The sequence below is a fragment of the Chrysemys picta genome, chromosome 5 (genome assembly GCF_011386835.1).
Source record: "Chrysemys picta bellii isolate R12L10 chromosome 5, ASM1138683v2, whole genome shotgun sequence".
NCBI classification, from domain to species: Eukaryota; Metazoa; Chordata; order Testudines; family Emydidae; genus Chrysemys; species Chrysemys picta.
The window spans coordinates 42,504,532-42,518,338 of record NC_088795.1 but is presented as its reverse complement, the minus strand read 5'-3'; the positions used below and the strand labels follow the sequence as shown (position 1 = coordinate 42,518,338).

General features: G+C 41.2%; 2 protein-coding genes across 38 annotated transcripts in view; both read right to left on the bottom strand.

Annotated features, from left to right (window-relative positions):
- The window catches only part of ADAD1 (adenosine deaminase domain containing 1), a 31,417-nt gene extending 21,029 nt beyond the window's left edge, over window positions 1-10,388 (bottom strand). The window contains exons 1-6 of one of the 13 annotated variants that reach the window (XR_010601331.1): window positions 9,972-10,317; window positions 8,269-8,479; window positions 6,478-6,666; window positions 4,723-4,890; window positions 3,895-3,963; window positions 3,187-3,312 (exon numbers count right to left, since the gene is read on the bottom strand). Coding sequence is in view for 11 of the 13 variants with exons in the window: in XM_065596346.1 (XP_065452418.1) it covers window positions 3,187-3,312; window positions 3,895-3,963; window positions 4,723-4,890; window positions 6,478-6,666; window positions 8,269-8,467 (751 nt within the window). In the remaining 2 variants the exon portion in view is untranslated. Of the gene's footprint in view, window positions 1-3,186; window positions 3,313-3,894; window positions 3,964-4,722; window positions 4,891-6,477; window positions 6,667-8,268; window positions 8,480-8,910; window positions 9,029-9,582 lie in introns of those variants that run through there. The other 12 variants (XR_010601329.1, XM_065596346.1, XM_065596341.1 and 9 more) reach the window with 12 other exon arrangements.
- A 994-nt stretch (window positions 10,389-11,382) lies between these two features.
- The window catches only part of BLTP1 (bridge-like lipid transfer protein family member 1), a 241,267-nt gene continuing 238,842 nt past the window's right edge, over window positions 11,383-13,807 (bottom strand). For all 25 annotated transcript variants that reach the window (XM_042860071.2, XM_065596329.1, XM_065596316.1 and 22 more), the window contains 2 exons: window positions 13,570-13,735; window positions 11,383-12,110 (listed from right to left, as the gene is read on the bottom strand). In XM_042860071.2, the coding sequence (XP_042716005.2) occupies window positions 11,894-12,110; window positions 13,570-13,735 (383 nt within the window). In that variant the 3' untranslated portion in view covers window positions 11,383-11,893. The remainder of the gene's footprint in view (window positions 12,111-13,569; window positions 13,736-13,807) is intronic.

Here is a 13,807-nt window from a genome sequence, read left to right as displayed (position 1 = left end):
GAACTCTGCTCTTCTGGAAGGGAGAGAAGTAGTTTTTACTCAGTTTCCAGAGAGACATCAGAAGAAACAGTTTGGGGGGACTTTTAAAATCTTGTGAGAGACAGATGACTCCCTTAACTGCTTTAACTCAGACTGCTAAGTGACAGCAAGATAAATGCATCAATGCAATTGCACCAACATTGTCTACCTCAAAGGACAGAAAAAAAAAGACCTACGGCTCAGTGAGTATCAATGGTGCAGATGGCTTAGGCACTAACTGAAGTACGAGGCAGGGGAAGACGAAAGGATGGTATTGTACTTTGTGTACAGAGATGAATTTGATCTCTGTTCAACACAGTTGGACCTTACAGTTGTCACGCTGAACCTCACCTCGAAGGGTTTTCGTTAAATGCTCAAATACCTCTCTTCTCCTCGGCTACACTTTCAGTGTGTATCGTCTCCCTTTCCCTCTGTTGCGGCCCCTCAGAGCTTCATCCAGAGTTCGTTAATTTTACAGTGACAATTCAAGCCTGTTTCACCACTTTGGCTTCCTTAATACCACATCCACAGCCATCTGGGTGATGTCTCCTTCAGGATGTACCATCAGTTTAAGATCAGTATGATAAGACCAAAACTCATCTTTTCCCTTCCCTTCTCTATATTGGCAGGACTCCACCATCCTCCCCATTCCCCAAGTTGGCAGCTTTGCAGTATATCTCGCTCTCCCTTTATTTCACCCCACTACTCAATCTTTTTTGCCTTACTACTTTTCCCTCCTCTCCTTGCCTCCCCAAAAAGATGATTTTCTTTTTCTCTCCATCTCTGAAAACCCATCTACATCCTGTTAATCCCCCTTTTAAGATTATTGTAACTGCTCCTCTCTAACCTAGATGATGTCAACATTGCTCTCCCCCATTACAGATACAATCCCAGCAAACCTTTCACCCCTAACTAACTCCCTGACCTTGTTGTTAAGAGATGGTAACACCAGAGTTTAGAAGTATGCCCTAGGGTCCAACATTGTAGCAGGAAGATAAAGCACATGAGAATTCTATCCATCCTCTTCCATGCATTGCAAATGACATCAGTTGAGCAGAATGAGGGAACCCCCAAAGATGGAAAAAAGACCACTGGAAAGCAACCCAAATATGGCACCTCACATGCTGATTATTGTCAAAAGTAAAGTTTTTAAATACCCAAAAGTCAGTCTATTCTTTCATATACAAATCTAGTTATAGTGTTCTACATCTTCAGGACCTCTTGGCTAGCTAACAATAAGGGTGTGACACTATACCTCAGGGGAGTGCCTTGCAACCCCCCCATATTCATCATTTGAATATAATTGTGATATTTCATTTAAGCATGCCATGTGAGGTATCATGGGAAAGGTTATGATCTGCTGAAACTCACTGTTCCATCTAACTATGTATATCATTAATGCATATGAAGTTATGAGAATTGTGTTGTATGATTGTCACTAAAATATGTTCAGGGTTTGGGAAGCACCCAGATACTAGCTCCCCAAAAACAATAACCTGGGGGATAACCAACACCCGGGTGGGTGTTGAACAACCATCACAACAGCCATTGTCCAGCAAGGGAGCTACAATGCAATGACTCACTTGCCCAAGGCCACACCAGGGGAACTGCTCAACCTTGCCCTAGTGACTCAGCAATGCCCACCAGACATGCCTGACTTGTGTTCTCCAAGCACATGGACTACAGGTATAAAACAGAACACAGTGGCCCCACGCATTTGCCTTTTCTCCTCCCACTACTTACGCTGCAAGCAACAAGAACGCTCAGAAGGCTGAAGACTCCAACAGAGGAGACTGGCCCAGGTTTAAGAGACAAACCTGTATACTAAGGACTTTAAGATCTAGTCGGGTGAGAACATTGCTTGACCTAAATACTGTCTAGCATGATAAGGGTTAAGGTTTAGACTGCGTGCTTATATTTTCTTTTGGTAACCACTCTGACTTTTTGCCTATCATTTATAATCACTTAAAATCTCTTTTGTAATCAACCAACTTGTTTTAATGTTTATCTTTACCAATGAGTTTGCCTGAAGTGTTTGGTAAATCTGCTAAGGTTTACAAAGGCTGGTGTGTATCTACTTTCCATTGATGAAGTGGTGAACCAATTAATAAACTTGCATTGTTCAAGAAAGGGTCTTGAGCAGTGCAAGTTGGTATATTCCTGAGGTACAAGGCTGGAAGCTGGGGGGGATCTGGGTGGTTCCTCTTTCTGTGTGATTCATGAGTGGCTCTGGGAACATTCATGCAATCTAGATGGGTGTGGGGCACCACATGCGGTTGTGCTGTGTGATGACAGTGCCCGGAGGTGTTTGCTGCTCATCACTAGCAAAGCTTTGCAACAGACAGCACAAGCTGGAGAGTTAAGGGGGCACAGCAGTCCCACAAATGGGGATCCCATCACAAATGGTACTTTATTTGGTGATATCATTGAAAGTCACTGTAGGCTGCATCTACTGCAGAACATGGCCTATGATTTCAAAAGAGCATATATAGCTATCTGCATTTTCTGTACTGTCTAACTTTGATCCAGTGAGTGTGCTCCAATTACTTCACATTAGAATTTACTTCAATTATAGTCCTGCCCCAGAAGGCTTATCTGTTCTGCGCTTGTATAGCGCCTAGAACAACAGGAGTCCCTGTTTTGGACTGGGAATCTAGGTGCTATAATGAATGAATGAATAATGTAAAGCTTTCAACTATGAAATGTGTTATCCTGAGAAGCAACCCTTTAATTTCATTTAGGGAACTCCCAGTGAAATGCATATAACAAAACAAATAACTCGTTGCGATTATCCTCTGAAAGTTCAAAATGAAAAGTAAGCCTGAACAAGTGAGATTATGCAGCAGTTTCAACCCCAACAATCTTGAAAAGGCTTGCACCTTTCAACTTTTCTGGTGAAGGCTAACACAATGGAATGCTTTCCATTTCAATGCGTACAAACAGATTTATAATATCCTTATAAGGGAAGTACAATAATGTTCTGTTTTGTATAGATGATTTTATGGCATGTCAAAAGAAGTAGGGTTTGCTGGTTATGGGATTTATTAGGCTACTATACTTGTTAATCTACATTGCTATATTATGCTCAATACCCCTTTTTGTATATGCACCCTACAAATACAAAAGAGTTTTATCGTACAACTACACTGAATATCAAAACAGACTTGCCTTTTTCAATTATAAAAGCAGCCAATGAATTGCTACAACTCTGGTACTCAGGATATTTGGCAGTCAGACTGTTAAAGGTTTCCCTGACAGCTCGTGAAAATTTTTCATACACAAGATGCCTTCTCTCTAGTGAAGAAAATAATTAAAAAAGAAAAAAAAAAAGACCATAGAAACCAACAAAATACAAGTTTGTAAGAAAAAATAGAACAAAGCAATGTCAAACATTCATATGAGCTACAAAACTGAACATATGATAAAGTCATTCAATACATTCACTAATCCATACTAAATAATGCCAACCGGCATTTTTGAATTAAAAAATTAAAAATGCATATGAAAAATTGAGAATAAGAAAACTCAAGCAAGTTATGCTAGTATGCTCCCTAGATGCAATCTATTAGACACAGCCTTTTATATCTTAAGGACAGAAACGTTAATTCTAACTCCGCCACTGACTCACTGTTTGACTTTAAGCAAGTTCATCTGTGTATTTATCCATCTATATGACAGGTACACCAATCTTACCTCAAACGTCACTGGGAGATTAGTGTCACTAAAGCAGAGACATCCCTGCATGAACCAGGTAGTAATATTTTTATAGATATCATTAAGTTGGCAGGAATGAATACCAAATACAACTCTGTAAAGACATTAGCTTTCCAATTTAATTTTCAGGTGTGGGGGGGGGGGAGGGAATGGATTTCCTACCATAAGGCATCTTTGAAATGTATGTTGATTCAGCTGAAACTATGGGTTCTGCAGGAATCCGAGGAGGACCTGTAAATTTAATTAAGAAAGTTTCAACATTTAAGACTTTAAAACATTCATTGTCATTTAGTGTTTCTAGCAGTAGAGTAGTTCAATTCTAGTTAAAAGTCCCAAGATAAAGGTTGCTGGAAACAGTTTTTTCAAGTTATATAAATAGAAATCGGAAGGCCCTCAAACAGCCAGGATAATTTAAAATTCACACTTTGCCATCTGTCAATTGTTTTATCATTGAACAAAAGTAAGCTACTTCCTAATTAATTTAGTTTCCCTAAATTAGTCCACATTCTATAAAGTACTGCTCTCTTTCAAAGCTACAGCAGGTGAGGACAGAAGATTATTAATAAAGTCCCCGTCTCAAAAAAAACAGGAGATTAATGTTGTGATAACTGAATTCTTCAGAAAGCAGTGACTTAGTGCAATAGGACTTTCAATAAAAAAAAGTCTCAGACTATGAACAAAATTTAAAATTTCTTTTCACTACAAAGAATAGCTGTAATAATGTGGAAGACTCTACAAAAAAGAAACTGCTTAAAGGGTTAACTTCCTTATTGCTTTCTCCCCTTTGTAGATGGCAGGAACCTTGAAAGCAGCATTTAAAAATACAAGAGCAGGAAAGGGAAAATTTAAGGATTGCAAACTGATTAACTCTGCCGGAAGGATTCATTGGAATGGGAAGAGACACACTGATGCAGGAGTGTTAGTCAAAGCTACTCTAGACGTTTATTTTTAAAAATACTTTTATTGTAGAGATGTTACTGGAATATTTACCTGAACTTTCAAAAACCTTTGGTCCTGTATCGTCCAACTGGAGTAGCTCATCAAGAGCCAGTTTTGCTGCATTTGATTTAGACTCCTTTTTATTTTGCCCCAATCCTGTCTTATATTGAACTCCATCCACCACTGCACAAAAAGCAAAGTAAGCCCCCAAGACGTTGCCTAGAAAAAGAAGCCATATACAGTTAGAAGTTTATTTTAATGTATTCATTAGCTTTATGCTTTTATAATTATGGAAGATCAGATGAATATAAGGCCAAGATATTTTAACAAATCCAAACTACTTTTTACATCTACAAGAATTACATTTTATATTTACATTTCACCTTTCATCCAAGATTCATAAATAGATTACACACATTAATGAAAAGCCCAATTTTTCAGAGGTGCTAGGCATTTCATTTTAGTGCCTTCACTTAGGTGCCTTTCATTTTAGTGGAAACTATGGCCATTCGACGCTTCTGTAAAATGAAACTATTTTTCTACTTCTCAGTAGTGATGTGATGTTTAGGACCTGAGCTTTAGAGAGAGAAATTAAGAGTAAAATTTTCAAGAACACCTAGACTCAGGAGCCTGTGTTCCATTTTCAAAAGTGATAGAGGAGCCTAAATCCTATAGCCTTTCAATCAGACTAAGTCTCCTAAGTGCCCAAGTCACCTCTGAAAAAGGGGGCTTACATTAATGGTAAAACGTCCAATAATATATTTCCCAACATCAAAGTCTGTCAGAAAACAGAATTCCAGTTTCCCCAATATCTCAGCTTTCCTCTTGGGTTAGTTTAACAGACATTACTTCCTAGTAGGCAGAGAGCCTAATGAAAACAAGACCTTTGAAAAGTCAGTTTCAATCTCTTTTTGCATTGTACTGCACATGACAGGACAACCTCCTGTCATTGCCATGGTTTGATCTGTTCACCCAAGGCTACCTTGGTTGGACACGGATCTTTCACTGACTGGCTCACTTTCTCCCCAGTCCCACCATATCTGATTCAGTCTGGGGGATTCAACTGAATAGCACTGAAAAAGAATTACACTCCCCATACAGATGCAAGTCCACTGTGACCAAATATCAACCCGAAGCACCCCAAAACATTAAAGTAGAGAGGATGCAAATTACATGTCAGGAAATGAGTATGTTCAAGGTTGCAAAACAACAACTCATATTTGGTACAAATTTAGCAGGCCAAGTTGTAAATAAAGTTGCTTATAAGAATGACTGCCTATAGGTATGTCTACACTGCAATTAAAAACCCACAGCTGGCCCATGCCAGCTGACTTGGGCATGTGGGTCTCAGGCTAAGGATTTGTTTAACTGTGATGCAGACATTTCAGTGCAGGCTGCAGCCTAAGCTCTGGGACCCTCCCACCTTGAGCCTGAACATCTGCATCGTAATTAAACAGCCCCTTAGCCCGAGCCTGAGTCAGCTGGCATGAGTATCTAACTGCAGTGCAGACATATACGTCTTATACATATAAGAACTAATTGTCTAAAAAGTACCTGAAAAAAAGCATTCAAAGACCAGCGTGAGAGCATTTTCTATAACTGATTTTGTAGTGATCACATTAACCACTGATTGGATTACATGAAGGCATGATATAGGCATGGTAAAAATAGCTGTTAATACTACATACAGTGTAACCAACATTTTAAAAAAAAATTAGTTTCTGTATCAGCCAGTCACACCAAGTGCATGCAGAGCAACTTCATGAGGAAACAAGGACACTTTCTCTTAAAACCAGAAATATTTACCTGTTGTAACAGTTTCCTTCAAATCTAGTTGCACACGCTGCATTTGTGCAAATTGATGCAAGGCAGATACTGGGTTTATCTCCCCACGTTTATATTTTAGTATAAACTCCTTTGGTATTTTCTTTGGAAGAAGTGAAGTGATTGGAGGTGGATGGGCTGCTTTGGAACATAGCAAGTCTGAAACATGACCTAAAATATATTTGTTAAATTAAGATGTTAGCGTGTAGTAAGCTAAAAGCAATATATAAAAGTAAAATGAAAGTGTGAGAATAATATTGCTGCATCTCAACAAAGGCTACCTGGAAGATTAAGCAATTTGCATTTTATTCTAATTGAAGAGGTTGTAAGTAGTTTTGGTAACCCTGTAAATGTTAGTGACTCCCCCTTTAAAGGCACTAGGGCTTGTTCCTTGACTAATAAACCTGATAGTCTTTGAAGTTAAACCCAGTCACATGTAAACCCAGAACCAAAGGCCATAATTTCCAAGAATACAAGTACTTCCAGAGATTATCTGATTTAACAGATCAAAATCTATTTCATGGCATACAAAAATAGCAGAAGCACAAGCCATAGTTTTTTACGACAGTATCACAAAGGACAATAGAGTTTTTGCCTCATGCTGTGGGCCCTCAGGTCCATTTGAACTGGTCATGCAGATGCTTAGGATACAGCACTGGTGTTACCCTGTATCTACACTAGAAAAAAGACTGGACTTTAGCATGGGTTATCTTAGCCTGACCTAAACTTGATTACTTTTCCTAAGCAAGACACTGCCCAATTATCCAAGTATGTTTTGAGCTTTAAGCACAGGAGAAATAGTTTTCTCCAAAAAGTCACAAAAATGTTATTACTTTCAGTTCACAAATACACATAAGCACCTGCCACATGAAATAAACGCTGCATCTAAATTATACAGAATAAGATTTCCTCTTCAGTTATTATAAACATATTGATAGACAAAAGACTCAGAAATAAGACTACCTGCTAAAATCTTGAACTCCCTCATTTGAAAGTTACATGTGCGGGGGTCAGGGAATTTGTTACTATCAAACAAAACTGTATTTAAAATTCTCAGCTTTTTCTACAAAAGATGCTGAACACAAAGCCTGTTATATACATGTTGGTGCACTTTATATGAAGTGCTGTGTACACATTATAGACCTGATGAAAGAATAAACTCTAGATGGGCAGACCCCTGCACCCACATAGATCCTCAACTGCAGGTTCAAGGTAGAAGTTGCCCTAAAACAAGAGAGATGGGGATGAAGGCAGAAAGCAGATTAGTCAGACGAGAGGTAGCATTAGCTTAGTGGGCTGTAAGGATGAGGATTCTACACTTCTCTTTTACAGAAAAGCTATTTCTGAAAAAGTGTTTGTAGTTATTCAAGTTATTAAGATGAAAATTCCCTGTACTTCCACCTGTAGAGTCATCCAGTTTATACACACAAATTCCATGGATGTAACATGTGACGTTAAATCTGGATAGGTTGCATCTCTTTAGTTACACCACTGCTGGATAATAATTAAGAAACAGTCAAATAATATGTTTACTGACATGTACAAGTAAAGAGGAAAAAGATCAAAATTCATTAAAGTTAATAGTCCTAACCTTTTATTTGCCCTCAGTATCTTATTTTTTTAAATTGGTAAGTAAAATAGTTTTTGGTAAAAGGCAAGTAGATGGCATGTCTAGGCAGGTTAATTTTCATTACAATTTTGCAAAGCCATTTGTACTAGTGTTGAAAGGCCATTCCTAGAAGCAAATCAACTTAATAAATGTAAAGACAATACCTGTGATGTGTGTCACCTTACGTGCTGAATTTGGCATGTTGTAATTTTCAGAAGATGAAAACATCAGGCCCATATTCACAGGGTGTGGAGATGGCTGAGGAGGGGCTTGAGGAGGCGGTTCAGTGGGCAAGTTCTTTTTTAGCATCTGAGCAAAGCTGGGTACTCTGGAACTTTGAAACCAGTCATTGTTGCGAGCCATTTTTCCATCTACCTACAAGCCAAATTTAGCCAACAGGTATTTTTAAGGCTGTTGAACATTAGCATAGCATAGCAAATATGGACAATTTCTCCACAAATTAGTTTTACATGTTTCATGGCTCCTGATTCTTTCTGCTAATAAATGAAGTTACTAAATTCGAAAGCACACTAATAATAGTTGAGACCCAAACTTACAGATGGGGGAGGGGAACAGAACATAGGAAGATAATGGCAATGTTAACCGTCAGCTAAGAACTTTCTCCCCTTCCTTGCAACCACAATCTGAAAAGCAATTGTCCCGCTGAGTCCCAGGTGCCCTAGATCAATAATCATAAACCAGGAATCCAGGGCCCCATAGAGGGCCATGAGCAGATTTCAAGGGGGCCTCCAAGCAGGGTCAGCATTAGATTCACTGGGGCCCAGGGCCAAAAGCCAAAGCCCCACCTCATGGAGCTGAAGCCAGGTCCCTGAGTCCCACCACCCAGGACGGAAGCTGAGGTCTGAGCAATGTAGCTTTGTGGGAGCCCAGGCAATTGCCCTGCTTGCTACCCCCGAATGCTGGCCCTGGCTTTTATATGCAGAAAACCAATTATGTGGCACAGGTGGGCGGTGGAGTTTTTATAGCATGTTGGAGGATGGGGGGAGGTTCAGAGGTAACAAAAAGGTTGAGAACCCCACCCCTAGATTACAAGAGCAATGGAAACAGAAACTCCAGCACGGCTACCCAGGCTCAGCAAGGTAGAGCCCCACGTGGCTGGCTTTCACGCTGGTTCATGGTCTAGCCCCTTTGGGTCAGGGCAAACGGGACGGGAAGGCTCCTGCGTCCCACTGTCCGGCAGGCGCCGGGGCGGGCCAGGCTCCCCATGGGAAGGGATCCCAGCCTGACACCATCCAACCACCCGCGCATTGGAGACTCCCGGCGGCTTCCCCGCAGCAGGTGCTTGTATCAGCCCCACACCTCTGCAGGGCAGGCGCAGCGACGGGAGCAAGGGACGTGCAGTGGGGCTGCCTCCCAGTGGGGAGCGCAAGCTACTGGCTGCACCAGGGGAGGATCACCCTGCAGCCCCCTCTCCGGAACACGGACTCGGAGACGAGGCCATGTACCGCGACTGAGACTTGCCCCAGAACCACCCCGGGGCCCTGCCCGGTCGCACCGCGCGAGAGCAGCCCCCCGCACTGATTTCACTTTTCCCCGGCTGCTGCCTCCCTCCGCACCGACGCGCCTGCTCGAGGTCGCTGCCCGAGACAACGAACAAAAAGTGGGGCGTGACGCCCTCCCCCACTTGGCCGTCAGCGGGGCGCGAGGGCGTCTCAAAAAGCCTCGCCCTCAGATCACGTGATCCTCCGACCAACCGCCGCCGGGCTAGCTCGTGCTGCCGACAGGCCTGGCTCGAGGCGGCTCAGTGCGGGGACGGGGAGTCGGATACGGACTCGGCCTAAGTCACAGGGGCTCCGTGTCTCTCGCCTCACGGGGGCGCACGCCACATAGAGCCCGCTAACGTCACCCCGGCTGTGCAGATAGTCCGGGCGGGCCGCCCGGGATCCTTCTGCAGCCCTCTAGCAACGAGCAGCAGGAGCAAACTGGAGCCCCGAGCGGGCGCGTGCAGTATGACCGGCCAGCGGCCGCCCCTCCCTAAGGGGGGCGACTCGGTGGAGCTGGCGGCCCTGCGCTCAGGTGCTTTGTCATGCACCTGCCTCCTCTCGGGGGAGCTGGACTCTGCTTCCCGAAGCAGCACCGCAGCCGGCGGTGGCCTCCCGCCCCAGCCACGCCCCTTCCCCTGTAGCGGCCTCGCAGCGCTCATTGTCAGCGACTCCGAACCGGCCTCGCGGAGGTAGGAGTGAGCTCGGGCGCCGGAGCCCGGCCGCTGGGAGGTGGCAGCGCCGGGGCTGTTATGCCTCCTCTCTCCCAGCCCCAGGGCCGCTGTGTGCACGGGACAGCCCCTGGCGTAGCCACTGTCGCTGGTCCCCGTCTAGACATTTTCCTGTCTCTCTGGAGCCTGGCTCTTGAAAAAGTAGAATGTAAAACTAACCCCCCCCCACACGCACTTTTGGCACGAAACACCAGCCTCTGCCTCGCTCTGGGAAAGCCCCACGCTAGTGACTTTTAAAATCCCAATTGTGGACATAGGAAAACTTAGAACAAGAGGCCTCAACAGTGACCTAGTTTTCAGCTACACCCGGTTCAGGCGATGATATCCAGAGCAGGGGGGTTTACATATGAAGAGGAGAAAAAACATTTTAAAGAACAAATATTTAACAAAAATACTATAGAAAGGTGGATTATATTGACTACATAAAAGGTACAGTACCTCGTCTTTCATTAGATGAATAAGTGTGTGTGACTGAAGGAAACATTAGGAAGTCAGCTGGCCAGAAAAGCTAGTGTTGTTTTTGTACAGCTTGGTGTGCATGTACAGACATTTATTTTTGACTTCATTCACATTGCACTAATGAATGTTGGGCTTTAAAAATTTATAACAGATGCAAGCAAAAGTGTTAAACTACACCCATATATAACACCATAAAGCGTTTTTAGTAATCCTGAGAGGAGCAAAGTAATTTGTGATGCTAGAAGTCTTATTGAATAAAAAGTGTCTGAAAAATCATGGCTTCCACAGGTTGTTGTAGGCTTCCAGATGGTGTAAGACTTGTTTACTGTATTAAACGCTCAGATTTGCATTGGATAGCTTGTCATTTTTCTATTGCATTATTAATGAATGTTGCTCTAGCTGTGCCTGTCCCCATTCCATTACAGCTGAAGACATTATAAACTACAGACTTTTTTCTTAGTACTTGTACAATTAAAACTCTGTAATGTAATGTGTTTCCAGTGCTTGAATTAGGGGACATAGGTGTGCATGCCCCACTAACACTTCTTATTGCTACTTTTTGAGAATAAGGAACTAAGAAAAAAAATTACAACACAGTTACTGTTTTTTATTACAAGTGTAACAAACTTAAAATGATTTTTAGCACTATGACAATCAGTTCCATAAATTATATACATACAGGAATTTACACAAGTCTACATTGACAAAAAAAGCCATTAACAGAATCACATTAACAAGGGTTTGTGAGTTATGGCCAATAAAAGTTATGAAAATTCACAGTTAATCTGCACATATTTTAAAGATGCAGGAATCATATTGCACATAATAAAACTGTTAATGCTAAACAGCAGATTTACAGTATTTCACCTATTCTTTCACAGAATATACATTGGTCATAATCATGCAATACTTTACCACATACAGAATGGTATTGTATACCACTGTAAACAGTCACTTACAATGTAAGTTTTAAATATAGTAGCAAAAGAGCTGTTAGGTTTCTCTTTAAATCATACTTAAAATAAATTCTTATTATACAATAAAATATCAGTCTCAGACAGAATGGAAATAAAATTATAGTTTTGTCACAAATATTTTCAGTGTTCTTCCTTGTCCTTTCCTTTCTTTTCTTTTTCATCCTGTAGAGCAGTACCAAGTTTTTTGATAAGGACTGACAGAACTTTGTCCAGTGGGTCCATTACCCCCCGTTGAAGCCACTTAGGAATAGTAGTCCTGGCATGATGAAAGCCCAATTTTTGAAGAATGTAATCAACACCCACTGGGTCAATCTTTCTTCCAGTCCAAGAGATTAATCTAAAATACCCCCCCAAAAACCCCAAAAGGTTAAATTTCTGTGTAAAGTGTAAAACTCAACTCAGCCTTAAATATGGCATAGAAACTAGAACCTTCATCACAAGTTAACATTGGCATTGTCAAATCTTAAACTTTTTTACTTCTAAACTGTGAAAGTCTAACAGGCATTTCTTTCAGTCTCAGCTAACTTATGTAAATAAATTTTGTATTTAGACCTTTTTGGAAGGACTAGATGATTCAGGAGATCACAGATGTAATACGTTATCTCTGGATCCTGTATCAATTTGGACCATGTTATGGTTAACCAAAAATGGTTATTTGATAGATGTTTTATTGGCCTGGATGGACTGAGTTGGTGGTCTCACAGTCCATTCTTAGCAGGCAAGTGTTCACTTATCAAAACATTATAGTTAGCAGTAATTGGTGCCTTGTTAGTCTCAGCAGAGACCAACAACTGAAGAAGGCATGAAGACTACACAATTACCCCCTCATTCTCAGAAGTGATTCCTGTTGGTCAAGGATGAAGTGCATATTTAGGGCAGGGGGTGCCTGTACACCTGCTACTGCATCTGTTGTATGGGAAGTTTCATCAGGCATATGGCAACTTTTAATGAGACTTACTTTCATTCTATAATAACTTTTAAAAAATAATACTTAATAGTTGCATTCCCATTGTGAAAATGGAGGAAAAAAAAGTTTTCCCTTCCTGCATGAAAAAAGGAGTTTCTTAAATTACATCAGTAGAGGAAGCAGGGGATCTAACTAGCTGACAATCAACAGAAAGTGAATATTTGAATCTGAATGTCTGCCTCAAATTATTTTTATAGCCCCCAGAAGTGTTATACAGTTTAAAAATGTAAACCACCAATAGCTTACATTCTCAATAGAAAACATACTGACAGAATAGAAGAAGAAAGGTTCTAAGTTCTTCTTTTAAATTGGGAAGTAAAGATTATTTGAACAATAGCAGAAAAAGGTAAATGACAAGTTAATGTGTGGTCCTTAATGAGCTGCATTTCGCTTCATCTTGACTTTGAGCACCTGAGAACCTTACTGTTGTGTGTGCAGGAGTTCTAAGCAGTATAACTTTCAGTGCCTTTATCCAATGGCTACTCTTGAATTGGGCTTCTCAGTCCTAAGTGAATTCATTAGGCACCTGACTAGACCTCTTACATGCACACCATGATCCAGCGGATCAACGGTTGTCTATGGTGAATGATGGTATTACCCAGCATTTGTTACCAAATGACATTTCATATACTGTAGCAGGTGTCTTCCTATCATCATTTAATAGCCAAAGCAGAATCTGTGATAGCTTCCATAAGGCTAGATCCCATTAGGAGGTTAACTATCAAATTAAAACATCTGTGGTTTGAAGAATAGTCTCTGCAGATAATACTATTACTCAGCCAAAATAAATGTAAAATTGAATATACTGCAAAATAAGCCTGCTAATTACCTAAGTGTGGGTTCCAGATGCCAAGTATTGCACATAAATTCTCTCCAGTCTACAGTAGTGTAAGTAATACTTTCTTCTGCATCTCTCTCAGAGGAACTCTCATCAAGCAAATTAACTGGACTTTTCTGTCCTGGTCGAGTAGACAAAATACGAGGTGGAAAGATGGCTACAAAGCGGGGAGGAAAAAAGTAAAATTTCATTCATGGGCATTTAGTCAAGGCTTTGCTTGGACTTGGTA